Source organism: Sorex araneus, chromosome 2 (genome assembly GCF_027595985.1).
Source record: "Sorex araneus isolate mSorAra2 chromosome 2, mSorAra2.pri, whole genome shotgun sequence".
In the NCBI taxonomy this organism is placed as follows: domain Eukaryota; kingdom Metazoa; phylum Chordata; class Mammalia; order Eulipotyphla; family Soricidae; genus Sorex; species Sorex araneus.
The window spans coordinates 223,015,612-223,032,622 of record NC_073303.1 but is presented as its reverse complement, the minus strand read 5'-3'; the positions used below and the strand labels follow the sequence as shown (position 1 = coordinate 223,032,622).

General features: G+C 54.2%; 1 protein-coding gene across 1 annotated transcript; it reads right to left on the bottom strand.

Annotated features, from left to right (window-relative positions):
• Positions 1–7,915: 7,915 nt before the first annotated feature.
• GPR84 (G protein-coupled receptor 84) lies at positions 7,916–9,108 on the bottom strand. The gene has a single exon (XM_004601845.2). The coding sequence runs from the start codon at positions 9,106–9,108 to the stop codon at positions 7,918–7,920; it is 1,191 nt and encodes a 396-aa protein (XP_004601902.2). The 3' UTR covers positions 7,916–7,917.
• Positions 9,109–17,011: the final 7,903 nt, after the last annotated feature.

The following is a 17,011-nucleotide window of genomic DNA, read 5'->3' as shown; positions in this document are numbered from 1 at the left end:
TGCTCGAGTGCTAATGTGCCCAAGCACTGTATGCATATGTAGGCTCTACTGTGTGTGTATGTGTATGTGTGCACACATGCGTGTGTGCACGCACCCCCCCCCCCCCCCGTGCCTGGCGCATGCATGTCACTTCCATGTTTGGCGAATGGGGGTGAGCAGCTCTTCCCCAGCTCTCTTCTCATCCTTGACATCAAGCACCCCCATCTTCGCTCACTAACTCCCCAAGCCCTGAGCCAGCCCTCCGACTAGAGGAGACTGGGGTGGTGACGGTGACAGCAGGGGTCACAGCTATTCTTGGAACTGAGGGCTGGGGATGGCTGGCTTGAGGGTCCTGGCGGCAGATCCTTGCTCCCTCATTTCCTGGAGGCCCAGGGCAAAGCTGTTTTTAATTCCCCGCCAGGTGGGGGTGGTCAGGCTGGGGGCTGAGCCTCCTCCTCGCAGAGGCCGGGAGCCTCACATTCCTAGCCTCCTCTCCCAGGGGCCCGGGCAGGGGCCAGTGTGTCTGCAGGGCCGTGGGGGAGTGGGGTTTCTCATCTCTCCCGTGAGGAAGGGAACATGCCAGGGAAACCTGCCTTGAATTTCCTGGCTCCTCTCCCCTCCTCCTCAGCAACGGAGTTTAGGAGGGGCAGAGGGGAAGCTGGCTTCTCCCCTGACTTTCCGGCTGGGAGAAATGCTAACTGCCCTCGGGGGCACTAGAATGCCGGGATGCCTGGAAAGTTCCTCCCGCCTCGGCCTCCCATCTTTTATGCTGCAAAGCCCTTCGGAGAATCGGACTCCCCCGACCTGAAACCCTTTCTCCACCTTCCCCAGAGCTCCCTTCTCTGGCCCAGGGTGACAGGGAATGGGGGTTCGGGGCCTTGGGAAAGCGGCCCTGCCAAAAATAGGGGCCCCTCGCTGTGCCCTCCCGGCCCCTTATTTATCACCTTCCAAACCTCACTCTCAAAGAAGCATAAATATCCCTAATTCCTGAAGGCCGGCCCTGAACTCATAAATTTAACTGGCGAGGTGGGCATAAGGGGGAAGACCGAGGCGTAGGAAAAGAGGGGGCGTCGGCTGCAGCCCGGAGGAAGGGGAGCGTCTCCGGGGGGAGTCCTTGGCTTGTCAGCAGGCCAGCGGGTCTCCTTGAGTTGTGTCTGTCTCAACTCCTTCTCCCAGGACTCCTCTTTCCTCACTGCACGCCTCCAAATGAAAACCAACTGGAGTTCTGTCTCCCCCGTCGGCCCTCGGCCCTCCTCGCCCCTGCGCCGGCTCCCCCAATTCCGCCTTCGCTGCTCTCCGCTCCTCGGCCCCTAGCAGAGCCCTTGCGGAGGAGCCAACTCACTGCCCCCGGACAGTGCGGGCTTCAGAGTCCGCCCCGTGCAGGGACCACTCCCCCGCGCCCACTCCGGCCCGTTTGCCCCCAAACGCGACCCCCCCCTTTCATCCCCCCCAGTCTCTCCGTTCTTTTCCCATCGCCTCCCTTTACTCCCCAGCCTTTTTGCTGTCACCCCGTGGACCCTCTTCCCCCCCCCCCGCCCTTCCCCACCGCGCGTCCTCTCCCTCTCGCTCCTCTCCCGACTCTCCCCTACCCCCGCCCCGGCTCAGATTTCCCCCAGACCCGCTCCTGGGCTACCCTTCCCACCCACCACACCCCACTTTCCCCCCTCCCGAGGGATGAAAGAGAAGCGGGAGGCCTTGAGGAACAGGTACAGGGAGTGCGGTTCCTAGAGGGGAGGGGAGAGGACGAGGAGGGAAGAGAAAAAAAAAAAAAGCAGGGGGAGGGAGGCGGAAGCGGGGGGCTCGGGGAGGCGCCTCCTCCCTCCGCAGCTGCAGCCCCCCCTTTCCCCGCTGCTTCAGAGCCATAAATCAGGGCCCAGGCGGCTCGGCCAATGGCAGAGTGCCTCGTAAATCGGCTTGTCAAGATTAGCCAATGAGGAGCGGCGTTAAATCAAGAGCTGTCAGCGGTCGGCCAATGAAAGGCCCTGGGCTGACCATAAATCTGCCTGTAAGAGACAGCGAGGGAGAGAGAGTGTGCGGGCGAGCGAGGGCTCCCGGGCGGAGGCGCCGGGGAGGGGGGTGCGGGGATGCGGCTTGGGGGAGGGGGTGTGCGAGGAGAGAGAGGACGCGCTTAGAAAAAAAAAAAAAAAGGCCACTACGGAGGTCCTGGCGCTGGAGACAACCTCCAGGACAGATGGACAGATGGAAAGAGACAAAGAGCAGCCCGGAGCCAGAGGGTCAGAAACTGGGCTCTAGGGCTTGATGGAGACAAAGAGATAGTCCCTGGCACCCGTTTGCGAGCTCGCCACCCCCCCTCGCCCCCAAATTCAGACACCTTCTCAGCGCCTGGGCACCGCGCCGCAGGGTGAGGGACATCGCGCGTGGACACAAGCGACAAGCACCTGGAAAAAGACTTTGCTTTTCTTTAGCCAGCCTTTCCCCTCCCAGTTAGGGGCTGGGATGGCTGTGTGAGCCTGAAGGGTCAGAGGGAGGAAGCGGTGTCTTTCTTGCTCAGATCTTTCCTCTCTGGCCTCAGACTCCTTCCTGTGTCCGCTGAGTCATATTTTCCCCCAGAGACTGAGAGTTGGGAAGTCCCTTCTGACGTCTAACCTCAGTCCTCATTGGCATTGCTGCTTTTTCCCCCCCAAACTTCCCAAAGCTTTAAAAAAAAAAAGGCTTAAAAAAAAAAACCCCAAAACATGGGCGATGGCACAGCGGGTGGCGCGTTTGCCTTGCACGCCACTGGCCCTGGTTCGATTCCCAGCATCCCACGTGGTCCCCTGAGCACCGCCAGGGGTGGTTCCTGAGTGCAGAGCCAGGAGTGGCCCCTGTGCATCGCCAGATGTGACCCAAAAAGAAAAACAAACAAACAAAAAACACATAGAGATTGCTCTGGAGTTACTCAGCTACTCCTGGTTCTGAGGTTGCTCCCTTTCTCATGATGTTGGGGACCAGATCCTCTAATCACGGGGGCTCCAGGGTATGTGTCTTGAGCCTTTTCCTGGCCCCCACTTGCCAAAACTTTCAAATTGCCTCTGGGACTGTTTTTTACAACCCTTTAGGGAACTGTCAAGTTTTAGGCTCTTAGAAAGTATTAGCAGGAAGGACTTTTAGAGACCCCTGGTCACTTGCTCCTAGGATTTTTGTTTGTTTATTTGGGGGGCACATCTGAGGCTGCTCAAGGGATTACTCCTGGCTCTGCATTCAGAGCTCACTCTTTGTGGTGCTCAGGGGACCACGTGTGGGGTCCTGGGGATGAAACCCAGGTTGGCTGTGTGCAAGGCAAGTACCTTACACACGGTACTATCTCTCCCGCCCCCTCAATGGTTCCCCTCCCCCACCCGTGTGTGTGTGTGTGTGTGTGTGTGTGTGAGTGTGTGTGTGAAGCAAGACTGTTATTATTGAAGCATATTTAGAAAAAATGTGAGAAGAGGGAGGGAAAAGTGTACGATCAAGAACACACAGTTGCTTATCTCCAGAGAGGAAATAAGCAAGCAAAAAAACAGAGACAAGCAAATAAGGTTCGTGTTCAAGAGAGACCAGGGCCCTGAAGCGCAAGCCTCAGTGTTTTATTTATAAGACGGATCTTAGGGTAGATACTTCAGGATAAATTTGATGAGGATTACATGATATTTTCAGGATTTAGGACAGCAAGGGTTCCATAGTAAGAATGTACTCTGTGTATGTGTGTGTGTGTGTGTGTGTGTGTGTGTGTGTGTGTGTGTGTATGTTTTGTTTTTTGGCCACACCTGGCAGTGCTCAGGGCTTACTCCTGGCAGGCTAATAGGACCATGTGGAATGCTGAGGATCAAACCCAGGTCAGCCGAGTGCAAGGCAAGTGCCTCACTTGCTGTGCTATCTCTTCAGCCCGTACCCACATCTTTGGATGGTAAGACCTAAGGCGGCGGGATGGGATGGTCCAAGATCCTTCCTGTTCAAGTTCACGGAGATAAGATCAGAGAATCAGAGAACCCTGCAGAGCACCCTTTGTCCCAGGCTTCTTTCTTTCTCTTCCTTCCTTCCTTCCTTCCTTCCTTCCTTCCTTCCTTCCTTCCTTCCTTCCTTCCTTCCTTCCTTCCTTCCTTCCTTCCTTCCTTCCTTCCTTCCTTCCCTTCCTTTCTTTTTTCTCTTTCTTTCTCTCTTTTTTCTCTCTCTTCTCTCTTTCTTTCTTTCTTTCTTTCTTTCTTTCTTTCTTTCTTTCTTTCTTTCTTTCTTTCTTTCTTTCTTTCTTTCTTTCTTTCTTTCTTTCTTTCTTTCTTTCTTTCTTTCTTTCCTTCTTTCTCTCTCTCTCTTTCTTTCCTTCTTTCTTTCTTTCTTTCTTTCTTTCTTTCTCTCTCTCTCTTTCTTTCTTTCTTTCTTTCTTTCTTTCTTTCTTTCTTTCTTTCTTTCTTTCTTTCTTTCTTTCTTTCTCTCTCTCCTTCCTTCCTTCCTTCCTTCCTTCCTTCCTTCCTTCCTTCTCTCTCTCCTTTCTTTCTTTCTTTCTTTCTTTCTTTCTTTCTTTCTTTCTTTCTTTCTTTCTTTCTTTCTTTCTTTCTTTCTTTCTTTCTTTCTTTCTTTCTTTCTTTCTTTCTTTCTTTCTTTCTTTCTTTCTTTCTTTCTTTCTTTCTCTTTCAACACCTGGTGATGCTCAGGGGTTACTCCTGACTCTGCATTCAGGAATCACTCCTGGTGGTGCTCGGTAGACTATATGGGATGCGGGGGATTGAACCCGGGTGGGCCATGTGCAAAATAAAGGCCCTTCCTGCTAGACTATCACTCCAGCCCTACTCCCAGGCTTTTCTGAGTCCCACTGTTCACCCCAACTGTCTGGCCCCTGCCTCAGTCGCCTGAACTTGAAGTCACGGTGACTGCTATGAGTCCTACCCTTCTTCCCTTCACTGTGGTCAGAGTTTCGGTGGTTGTGCAATTTGCACACTTGGAGTGTGTGTTGGGCGGGACTCACACATAACTTGGTTGTGGTGCTCACACATACCCAGGTAGCCGGAGATAAGACACTTTTTGCTGTTGTGAGGCTCCTGCCCGTGGCCGCATGCCTACTACGCTACTACACTGTGCATCGCTCTGCCCATGAGCCGCCCTGGGGGACCTCCGTCACCTGCTGTGAATGTTATGGTTGGGGCACACCTGTGATCGGGAGGCAGAGGCAGGGTCCCGGCACCTGGGAGTGTCGGGTGTGGGTCTGTCTACCTCAAGTGTTGTTCTTTATGCCCTTGTGTGAATCTGTTTATCCCCATCCTTTTGCTCTGGGATGGGGGTGGGGGGGTGGGCACACCAGGCAGTGTTAATAGCTTACTCCTGGCTCTGTGCTCAGGGATCACTCTTGGGAGTTCCTCCAACGACCTTATGTGGTGCTGAGTGACCCCCCCGCGCCCACCCCCGGGTCTGTACCATCCCCTCTCTGAATCTCTCTGGCTTCACTTTTGTTCTATCAAAGCGTGGAGTGGGAGCAGCGAGGGGACAGCCTGCAGCCAGAAGGTTGTTTGCCCATCTGGGGGCCAGAGCAGGGCCCCCCACCCGCTTCCAGTCCAGCCATGCGGAGAGCTGTCAAAATCTTCCCGTTGCTCCCGACGCGTCTGGGGGAAGGGATGGCTGCAGATACCTGGGTCATTCCCCTTGCTGGCGGGAAGGGGATGGTCTCTGGACACCCACACCCGCCAGCGCCCGCTGTCCTCGCCTGGAAAGCCAGACAGGAAACACAGAGAAGCAGCGGCACCTGGTGGCCACAGGTGCTTTCCGAGCAAGCACGTACATGCAAATGAGTGCGGGGTGAAGCTGGAGGAAGGGGCTGGCCAGGGAGCCTCTTACCTAGCATCGGCTGTCTGTCTGTCTGTCTGTCTGTCTCTGCAGGACACATGGTGTCTGGCATCCGAATGCCAGATTTTAAAATTATTTTATTTTATTTTTATTTTTTGCTTTTTGGGTCACACCTGGTGATGCACAGGGGTTGCTCCTGGCTCTGCACTCAGGAATTACCCCTGGCGGTGCTCAGGGGACCCTATGGGATGCTGGGAATCGAACCCAGGTCGGCCGAGTGCAAGGCAAATGCCCTACCCGCTGTGCTATCGCTCCAGCCCCAAAATTATTTTATTTGGAGATTAGAGAGATAGTTACAGCAGCTGTGGTCCTTCCCTTACACACGGCCCACCTGGGTTCGATCCCTGGCATCCCATAGGATCCCCCGAGCACTGCCAGGAGTAATTCCTGAGTGCAGAGCCAGGAGGAACCCCTGACACTGCTGGGTGTGGCCACCCCCGTACCCCAATATATATATTTTGTGTTCCTTTCCTCTTCTTTGTTTGTTGTATTGTTGTTGCAATGAACAGGAGTCACCCACATGTGCCTGGCCACCCTGTTTCCACTTTTTTTTTTTTCATTTTTTTGGGGGGTCCCACCCAGCAGTGCTCAGGAGTGACTCCTGGCTGGAATTCAGGGAGGGCCATAGCAGGTGCTGGGGATCGAACCTGAGTCAGCGGGCACTCAAGCCAGGTGCTTTCCCCTGCACGTCCTCAGCTGTGGGGCTCCCAGGTGCTCACACACCTGTCTGCAGTGCTCTCCAGGCTCGGTGCTCCTTCAGGTGCAGTGCTCACAGCCCTGCAGAGCTTGTACTTCCTGGCTGTCACGATTCTAGGGGCTTACACCCCTTTCAGGGTGCTCACGCATGCCTGGCTGGCTGTGGTGCGATAAAATCAGTTGCAGCACTGGGGATCAGGCAGTCAAGCTGCCAGACTCAAGCAACAGAGTTCCAGCGGGTGGGACTTGGACTCACCTTCCGCTTAGAGGCAGAGGAACTCGACCCCTGCACTATTCCTCAGGTCCCTTGACTAGATTCGCTTGTCTGCTTTCATCACTCAGACGACAGGAAGTACCCAAGACTGAGGAAGTGGGCCGGAGCGATAGTACAGCGGGGAGGGTGTTTGCCTTGCATGCGGCCGACTCAGGTTCAATCCCCGGCATCCCATATGGTCCCCCAAACACCACCAGGAGTAATTCCTGAGTGCAGAGCCAAGAGCAAATCCTGAGCATCGCTGGGTGTGACCCAAAACAGGCAAAAAAAAAAAAAAAAAGACTAAGGAAGTGAGGGGCCAGGAACCCGGGTAAATTAGCTTCCACCAGGGTGATCCTACAAGGACAACTGGGACCCGTGCCTGCCAGGGCCTCTTGTCTGCTCAGATCCATTTCCAAGAAGCAAGGAAACGCTTCTCATTTGTTCTCATTGGATAGGGACCGCAGAGCTCACTGGAGTGGTTCTACGAGCTGGATTGCAAAATCTTTTTGAGCTAAGTCAGCCTATTTGAGGGGGGCAGAGGGATTGAGGCATCCTGGCAGCGGTAGTTAAGGGCAAGACCCATTTGGAGGAAATTAGGAAAGGGATGAAAATTCTCTCAGGCTGACTCACTTGGAAACCCCTCAGCCGAAGGCTTTTTGCAGTCTACTGCTTCCTGCTTTTGCTCTGATCGAGGTCACCCCCCCAATCTCCCCACCCCCAACTATTAGATTCCAGCTTATTACCAATCCTGGGCTATCTCCTCCTCCACCAAGACCACGCCCGAGCATTAAAAGGACAGTATTTATTTAATAATAATTAGTACATCATCGGGAGCCTAGGGCTGAAAAGTGGGTCCAAGGATGGAGAGGCCTGGGGGGCTGGAGCGATAGACAGCACAGCGGGTAGGGCGTTTGCCTTGCATGCGGCCGACCCAGGTTCGATTCCCAGCATCCCATAGGGTCCCCCGAGCAAGGCCAGGAGTAATTCCTGAGTGCATGAGCCAGGAGTAGCCCCTGTGCATTGCCGGGTGTGATACCTCCCCCCCCCCCAAAAAAAAAAAAAGCAAAAAAAAAAAATGATGGAGAGGCCTGTTTTGGCGGGAAGGGGGGAAAGGATCCGTGACAATGCCCACAGGCCATAGTTTCATCGACTCCACTGGTGGCTGGCGTCCAGTTCTAACGAAGCCGGCGGAAACTCTGGGGCCCTCGTCTCAGGACCGAGCCATAGGCCTGACGAAACTGGCGGTTCATTGCCGCGTAGAGCACAGGGTTGATGCAACTATTAAGCCAGGTGAGATTGGCAGCCAGCATGTGGACAACCCGGGGAGCTCGGACCCTGGCATCCAGGATGTTGACCAACAAGAAAGGGATGTAGCTCAGGGCAAAGCAGAGGAACACAGCGAAACACATCCGGGTCACCTTCCCGAACTCTGATGGAGACTCCTGTGCTCGCCGGGCTCCTTTCGTCGCCTTGGCTCTGGCAGGGGCTCCCGGAGAGCTTTCCTCCGTGATCTGCTTAGCCCCCACACCGTGACTCTGTTTCTCCACCTCTGCCGAGTCCCCCTCCGGGGCCTGGGTGGTGGCAGTACTGACCGGCTCAGATGTAATCCCTTCGCTGGGGCCTCCCGACACCACCCCGCTGTCCAGTTCCTGGAAACGACCGGGGATGGCCTCGTCGGTCCCAGCCACATGCGTGGAGCGGACGCTGGCCTGGCGCAGCTTGTATTGGTCCAGGGCCCGCGCCGCCCGCTTCACCTGGTGGTGGATGAGGCAGTAGAAGACCCCCACGCTGCTGAGGCCGAGCACGAAGTAGATGCCCATGAGAATGGTGGTGTAGGGCCGACCTCGGATGCGGTCGAAGCTGCAGGTGCACACGACGGGCACCAAGACGTACACGGACCAGAGGGGGGCAAAGCTGCCCATGCCCACCACCCACGTGCCCGCCAGTGCCAGCACTATCCCCTTGGCACTGAAGACTCGGGGAAACAGCTTTGGGTGGGCGATGAGGAGGTAGCGTCCCAGGGCGATGAGGCAGAGGGTGAGGATGGAGACGGAATTCGACGTGAAGAGGAGGAACCCGAAGACCCTGCAGAAGGTGGGCCCCGTGCGCCAGCGCAGATGGAGGTAGGAGTCCACGGAGAAGGGCTGCAGGAGGGTGCAGTAGAGCAGGTCCGCCACCGTGAGGTTGGCGATGAGCAGGTTGAAGCGGGTCCGGAGCTTGGGCTGGATGGCCAAGGCCAGCAGGGTGAGCACGTTGCCCACGGTGCCTGTCACGGTCACCGCCACCCCCCAGCTCACGGCCACGTAGCGATAGCCCAGCACAGACTCGTGGTAGCAGGAGAAGTTGATGTCAGACGTGTTTGGCATGATGGAGGCTGGAGACAGGCGGAAGGGGAGAGAGTCAGAACCTGACTTTGGGTCAAGTAAGTCTCTCGATTTGTTTTTGTTTTCGTTTTGTTTTTTTGGGGGTCAGGATTAAGCTGTGTTCAGGGCTTAATCCTGGCTCTGTGCTCGGGGATCTCTCCTTGTGGGCTTGGGAGACCACATGGGGATCCAGGGATTGAATCTGGGTCGACCGTGTGCAAGGAACATGCCCTAGGGGGCTGGAGTGATAGCATAGTGGGAAGGGCGTTTGCCTTGCATGTGGCCGACCAGGGTTTGATTTCCAGCATCCCATATGGTCCCCCCCTGAGCACCACCAGGAGTAATTCCTGAGTGCAGAGCCAGGAGTAACCCCTGAGCATCGCCAGGTGTGACCCCCCCCCAAAAAAAAAAAAAGCAAAAAAGGAGCTGGAGCAATAGCACAGCGTTTGCCTTGCACGCGGTCAACCCGGGTTCGATTCTCAGCATCCCATATGGTTCCCCATGCACCACCAGGAGTTATTCCTGAGTGTAGAGCCAGGAGTAACCCCTGTGCACCGCCAGATGTGACCCAAAATACAAAAAAAAAAAAGCAAAAAAAAAAAAGGAACATGCCCTACTGGTTGTACTATTGCTTGCTCCAGCCCCTAACATAGGTCCCTTGATCCGCTCTGAGCCCCTCCAGGCAGCCGAGCAGCCCAGGAGCTCACCGGCCTCTGGAGACCCCCATTTCCAGCATGCTCTCCCGAGACCCCCACCTTTTCCTAAAAGGTTCTCTTAGTTCTTTTCCATTCTCCAGGTTTATTGCTCCAAGTTCTTTTTTTTTTTTTTGTATTTTTTTTTCTTTTATTGAATCACCATGTGGAACGTTACAAAGCTTTCAGGTTTAAGTCTCAGTTATACAATGCTCGAACACCCATCCCTTCACCAGTGCACATATTCCACCACCAAGAATCACAGTATAGCTCCACCCCCCCAGTTCTCATCTAAATAAATACCCCTTCCGGCGGCTGGAGAGATAGTGCAGGGGGTTAAGGTGCTTGCCTTGCATCTTGCAAGTTCGAATCCCAGCACCCACATGTTACCCTCTAGGAACCGCCACTCCTGCGCACAGAGTCAAGAGAGACCCCTGAGCACGGCCACGTGTGGCCAAACTTCTGCTCCCCCCCCCCCCCCCGTATCACTCTTCACTTTGTGTTTATAAAAATAAAATTGTTGGGGCTGGAGCGATAGCACAGCGGGTAGGGTGTTTGCCTTGCACGCAGCCGACCCGGGTTCGATTCCCAACATCCCATATGACCCCCTGATCACCTCTATAAGTAATTCCTGAGTGTAAAGCCAGAAGTAACCCCTGTGCATCGCTGGGTGTGACCCAAAAAAGAAAAAAAAATGCTGGGTCTGGAGAGAGAGCACAGCGGGGAGGGCGTTTACCTTGCACACGGCGACCCAGGTTCAATTCCCAGCATCCCATATGGTCCCCCAAGCACTGCCAGGAGTAATTCCTGAGTGCAGAGCCAGGAGTAACCCCTGTGCATCATTGGGTGTGACCCAAAAACAAACAAACAAACAAAACCCAAAACAAACAAAATCCCTGGGGATGGAAGATAGTGCAGCAGGTCGGGCATTTGCCTGGTGTGGTGCTGATGAGTTCAACCCCTGACACCCTGTATGATCCCCTGAGCTCACAGGAATGAACCCTGAGTGCAGAGCCACGAGCAACCCCTGAGCACAGCTGGGTATGACCCCTAAGACAAAATTGTTGTTCAGAAACGTTAGCCTGATCCCCAGGCCTGCTCAGTCTTGATACATATTCCCGATCAACCCAGCATCCTTCACCCTCTCGAGTCCCTTCCCTGTCAGCGCAGATCACCTGCTCCTTTTACTGCCTGGGAAATGAGGAGACGAGAATACTTAGCCCCAGTACCTACCGGAGCGCCCTGTTTCCCCTCTCTCTCTCCAGAAGTCCAGCCCGCCCAGCACGGTCCCTTCTGGTGGGCGATGGGGCCACCTGGCCGCATGTCTCCTGTTATACTGGACTGGGAGGATCAGAAACTCCCGACTTACCCAACCTCAGCCACTTCCTTCCCGGCCTCTGCTTCTCTCCACTCGCTCAATTGCCATGAGCTGGCGAAATCTGCTCTTCTCTGTTGAAATGTCCCTGTCGATTGTCCCCACATTGCCCCTCTCCTCTCTCTTTCCTGAGGCCCCACGCTGCTTCCTTCCCCCTCACAGTGGGGCTCCCCGAACATCACTGCGGAGAAGTGTCAGGAGGTGGAGGTTTTAGGCTGGGTGCTCTGGGTGCTTCGCAAGTAGTATCTCATGTTCCTGAGGTACGTTAGGCACCCTGGAAGCCCGAGATTTATGTGGGAGGGCCGTTGCTTCCCTCTTCCCCAGGTCTCGAAGATGGGAAGATGGTTTGAGTCAGAGGATCCCAAGAGATACCAAACAGAGGTTGGAGTGATAGTACAGTGAGTAAGAGGCTTGCCTTGCTTGTGGCTGACCCGGTTTTGATCCCCAGCATCCCATATGGTCCCCTGACCACAGTTAGGAGTGACTCCTGAGTGCAGAGCCAGGAGTAACCCTGAGCATTGCCAGGCGTGGCCCAAAAAGCAAAGAAAAAGATACACAAGAAAAGACACTTGACATTTTGAGAAAAGGAGTCAGATGGAAAAAAAAAAATAAAAGAGGTGAGAACTGAAGCACGTACAAATCGTGTGTGTGTGTGTGTGTGTGTGTGTGTGTGTGTGTGTGTGTGTGTGTGTAATACCCAGCAGTGCTAAGGCCTGACTCCTGGTTCAGCACTCAGGGATCACTCCTGGAGGGGCTTGGGAGACCATACATGGTGTCAGGAATCAAACCCTGGTCAGCCACATGCAAAGCTAACTCCCTACCCGCTGCACTATTGTCCAGCACCCTCCACCCCTTTTTTGTTGTGGTTTCTGGGCTGTATCTTTTTTTTTTGGGGGGGGTCACATCCGGCGATGCACAGGGGTTACTCCTGGCTCATGCACTCAGGAATTACTCCTGGTGGTGCTCAGGGGACCATATGGGATGCTGGGAATCGAACCTGGGTCGGCCGCATGCAAGGCAAACGCCCTACCTGCTGTGCTATTCCTCCAGCCCCCAACTGGGCTGTATCTTGCAGTGCTCAGGGCTTAGTCCTGGCTCCGGATGCTCACTCCTGGTGGGAATATGGAGACAATACAGGCTCACATGGAGTCTGCCAGGAGGGATCTCTGAGTGCAGAGCCAGAAATAAGCCCTGAGCACAGCTAGGTGTGCCCCCCAAAACTAAAACCTAGTCCATCCTCACCAGGATTGGCTACATAGTTTGTGGATAGCATTGGAGCACTGTCCTCCTGTTGTTCATCGATTTTGCTCGAGCAGGCACCAGTAATGTCTCCATTGTGAGACTTGTTACTGTTTTTGGCATATCGAATATGCCACAGTGAGCTTGCCAGGCTCTGCCATGCGGGCAGGATACTCTCGGTAGCTTGCCGGGCTCTCCGAGAGGGACAGAGGAATTGAACCCATGTTGGCCATGTGCAAGGCAAATGCCCTACCTGCTGTGCTGTCTTAAATAGAAGAACAAGTTCCCCATTCAAAAAATGATCTCAATGATCAGGGGTTAAAAAAAGCCCAAGATTTTGGGCCGGGGAGAAGACGCAGGGAATGGGGGCACTTGTGTTGTTTGGAGATCCAGGTTTTAGCCCCCTGAGCACTGCCAATAGTGATTTCACAGCATATCTATGTAGGAATTATTTTCATCAGAGGAAGGGTAAGGAGGGAGGAAGAAGACAGAGCCAGCGGTTCCCAGCTTTTGGAGGGATGGGGATGAGGGTGGGTTTCTAATGAGTGTGCAGTACTGCAGGTTTATGGAAGGGTAGATCAGGGAGCAATACAGAGGGCAGGACACTGGCCTTGAACTTGGCTGGCCCAGGTTTGATCCTCGGCTCCCCCTGAGTTCCCCCAGCCGTGTCAGGAGTGATCGCTGAGCTCAGAGCCCAGAGTACGCCTGAGCGCTGGTGGGTGTGCTGCCTAAACACAGAACACCCACACACAGGTTGGTGGGGGCGGCTAGATCGTGACTCGGTTTTCAATTTGTTGAAGGCACCTGTCTCCCATGCTACTATCCCAGCTCTTCTTCTTTTTCTTCTTCTTTTTTGGTTTTGACTTTTATGTTTTGGCTTTTGAGGTCACCCAGCAATGCTCAGAGGCTACTCTTGGCTCTGCACTCAGGAGTTACTCCTGGTGGTGCTCGGGGGACCACATGGGATGCCGGGGACCAAACCGTGGTTGGCCACATGCAAGGCAAATGCCCTCCCCGCTGTACTATCTCTCTGGCCTTCCCAGCTCTTCTTTCACCCTGATGCTTGGGGCCACACTGTTTGGGGCCACTCAGTGGCACTCAGGGCTTACTCGTGGCTCTGCACTCAGGCTTCACTTCTGCTGTGGATTGGGGGACCATCTGCAGTGACAGGGATCAAACCTGGGTCAGCCTTATGCAAGGCAAACACCCTCCCTGCTAGACTGGACCTGCTAGACCTACTACTCTGGTTTCACCCCAGTTTTCTTTCCTTTTTTTTTTTTTGTCTTTTTCTGTTTTGGGGCTATAACCTGGCAATGCTCAAGGGTTTTACCTGGATCTGTACTCAAGCATCCCTCCTGGCTGTCCTCGGGGAACACCTGGGATGCTGGAGATTGAACCCAGCTAGCCTGTGTGCAAGGCAAAGGCCCTACCTGCTGTCCTATCACTCCATGCCCCACTCTTTCTTTTGTCACACCGGGAAATGCTAAGGAATTACTCCTGGTGGTGCTTAGGGGACCATATGGGATGTTTGCGATGGAACCCAGGTCAGTCGCGTGCAAGGCAAGTGCCCTACCTCCAGTACTATTGCTCTGTACTGCCCTTTCTTCTTTACAATCCACAACTCACCTTCTTCGTTTCTTCTACAACACTGAGAAGTGGGCGAGAAGAGAAGTGAGCAAAGAAAATGTAACTCAGGATGCGGATTCTGGTCCAGACTTCTTTGACTTTGGCGGGGGCGCGGGGGGCACATCTTGCAATGCTCAGGAGTTACTGCTGGCTCTGCACTCAGGAATTACTCCCGGAAGCTCAGGGGCCCATATGGAATGCCAGGGATTAAACCGAGTCAGCCACGTGCAAGACAAACCTTCTAACCACTGTACTTTTTTTTTTTTTTTGCTTTTTGGGTCACACCCAGCAATGCACAGGGGTTACTCCTGGCTCTGCACTCAGGAATTACTCCTGGCGGTGCTCAGGGGAGGACCATATGGGATGCTGGGAATCGAACCCGGGTCGGCCGTGTGCAAGGCAAATGCCCTACCCGCTGTGCTATTGCTCCAGCCCACGGTGACTTTTCTGTTTGAGCCCAGCAGGGCTAAAGGGAGGGATGACGGAGTCACTGGCTGCTCTCGGGACATGTAGCTGAACTGAGTTCCAGTGATCGAGGCCCCCCCCCCCCGCCCTGTCCCAACTCCCACATCACACAGAGGCAGCAGACTGTGGGGTCAGAGGAGAAGGCATTCCTGTAGGTCTGGAGCGCTGGGCATAGATCTGCAGGGAACTTTCCTGGCCTTCCCCATCAGTAGCTGGGCTCAGGCACTTACCCTGGGGTACTCTCACAGGACAGTGGCCAAAGTGACCAAAGTTCCCCTATTTTCATACCTGGCAATGCACAGGGGTCACTCCTGGCTCATGCACTCAGGAATTACTCCTGGCGGTGCTCAGGGGACCATATGGGATGCTGGGATTTGAACCGGGTTGGCTGCGTGCAAGGCAAACGCCCTACCCGCTGTGCTATTGCTCCAGCCCCCAAAGTTCCCCTATTTCACATGCTTTTACTCTGCTGTGCACATAAGCCCTGGGACCTGCCTGGGGCTCTGAGGATCCCCCATGGGAACTGGACTCCGGCTCATCCTATAAGCCAGCTCCCTTAGCCGCTGAGCTAGGGCCCTCAAGAGCCCTTCTTTTTGTTTCTTTTTCTTTTCTTTTGGCTTTTTGGTTCACAGCCAGTGATCTCAGGCTCTGCACTCAGGAATCACTCCTGGTGGTGCTCGGGGGACCATCTGGGATACTGGGGATCAAGTCCCGTTTGGCCACGTGCAAGGCAGATGCCCTACCTGCTGTACTGTCACTCCAGCCCTTTTGTTTATTCTGGGGCCACACCCATAGGTGTTCAGAGTTTGCTCCTAGCTCTGCACTCAGGGATTACTCCTGGCAGGCTTGAGGGATCATATGGGGTACTGGGGGTGAACCCAAATTGATTGGCTGAAGGACAAATGCCCTCCCTGATTTACGGTCTCTGCCTCTGCTCAACAAACTTTTACTGGGGGGGGGGGCTCTCAAGCAATGGTCAGGAGACCCAGTGACACCTGACTAGGTTTTCCAGAAGCTTCTGTGTTTGCTCAGGTGATGTCTTGCTGCTCATGTCTGGTGGGGTGGGCAGGGTGCCTAGGTTCTCTCAGGGGCCAGGGAGCCGGAGTGATAGGGCGCTTGCCTTGCACACACCCAACCCCGGTTCAATCCCTGACATCCCATATGGTCCCCCGAGCACCACCGGGAGTAATTCCTGAGTGCAGAGCCAGGAGTACCCCTGAGCACTACCAGGTATCACCCAGCTCCCCTTCCCCCCAGCCACCAAACAAACAACAACAACAAAAACAATTCAGGTCACATTTGCCCCTGACCACTGAGTCATTTTCCTAGGTTTTCCTCACTGACCTTTAAATTTTTTTTTTCTTTTTGGGTCACACCCGGCGATGCACGGGGGTTACTCCTGGCTCTGCACTCAGGAATTACTCCTGGCAGTGCTCAGGGGACCATATGGGATGCTGGGAATCGAACCCAGGTCGGCCGCGTGCCCCAGACCTTTAAATTTTAAGAATAAATTTTTGGCTGTACCTGGCAATGCTCATGGGTTACTCCTGGCTTTGCATTTAGGAATTACTCCTGGGGGTGGATGGGGGACAATATGGAATACCAGGGATTAAACCCAGGTCAGCCTTGTGCAAAGCAAATGCCTGACCTGCTGTACTATTGCTCCAGCCCCTTTTTAACTTAATTAAAAAATTTTTCCCCTCAATGAACTTTATATGTGGGAGCTGGGTCATGCCCTGCAGTGCTCAGGGGGGACCCCAGGCTTTGTGCATGGGGTCCTCTAGCTCTGTGCTCAGGGGTTTCTTCTTGTGGTACTGGGGATCAGGAGTTGAGCTGCAAAACAAGACAAATGCCGGGGAGCGATAGCACAGCGGGTAGGGTGTTTGCCTTGCACGCGGCCGACCCGGGTTCAAATCCCAGCATCCCATAGGGTCCCCTGAGCACCCCCAGGGGTGATTCCTGAGTGCAGAGCCAGGAGTGACCCCTGTGCATTGCTGGGTGTGACCCAAAAAGCAGAAAAAAAAAACAAGACAAATGCCTCAGGACCTCTGTTAACTTTTTTTTTTTTTTTTTTGAGTCAGGGTGCTTGTGCCACAGTTGGCAAGACCTGGGCTTACTCCTTACTTACAAGATCCTATGTCGAGTCAGAAACTGAACTGCGCAATAGTATAGCAGGTGGGGCGTTTGCCTTACACACAGCTGACCTGGGTTTGATCCCCAGTATCCCATATGGTCCCCTGAGCACTGCAGGAGTGATCTGGGTGCAGAGACAGCAGTAACCCCTGAGCATTGCTGGGTGTGACCCAAAAGCCAAAATAAAAAAAAAAATTGAACCAGGGTGAGCTGTGTAGCAAAGCAAGTGCCTTAACTCCTGTGTGTTATTTCCCCAGCCTGTTTCAATGAACATTTTCGGTTTCTGAGGCTTTGCACTCAGGGATCACTCTTGGCAGTGTTTGGGGAACGAGATGGGATGCCAGGGATCAAACCCGGGTTGGCCGTGTGCAAGGTG

Coding starts and splice junctions, on each gene's coding strand:
- GPR84 (XM_004601845.2), bottom strand. CDS start 9,108: ATGCCAAACACGTCTGACATCAACTTCTCCTGCTACCACGAGTCTGTG.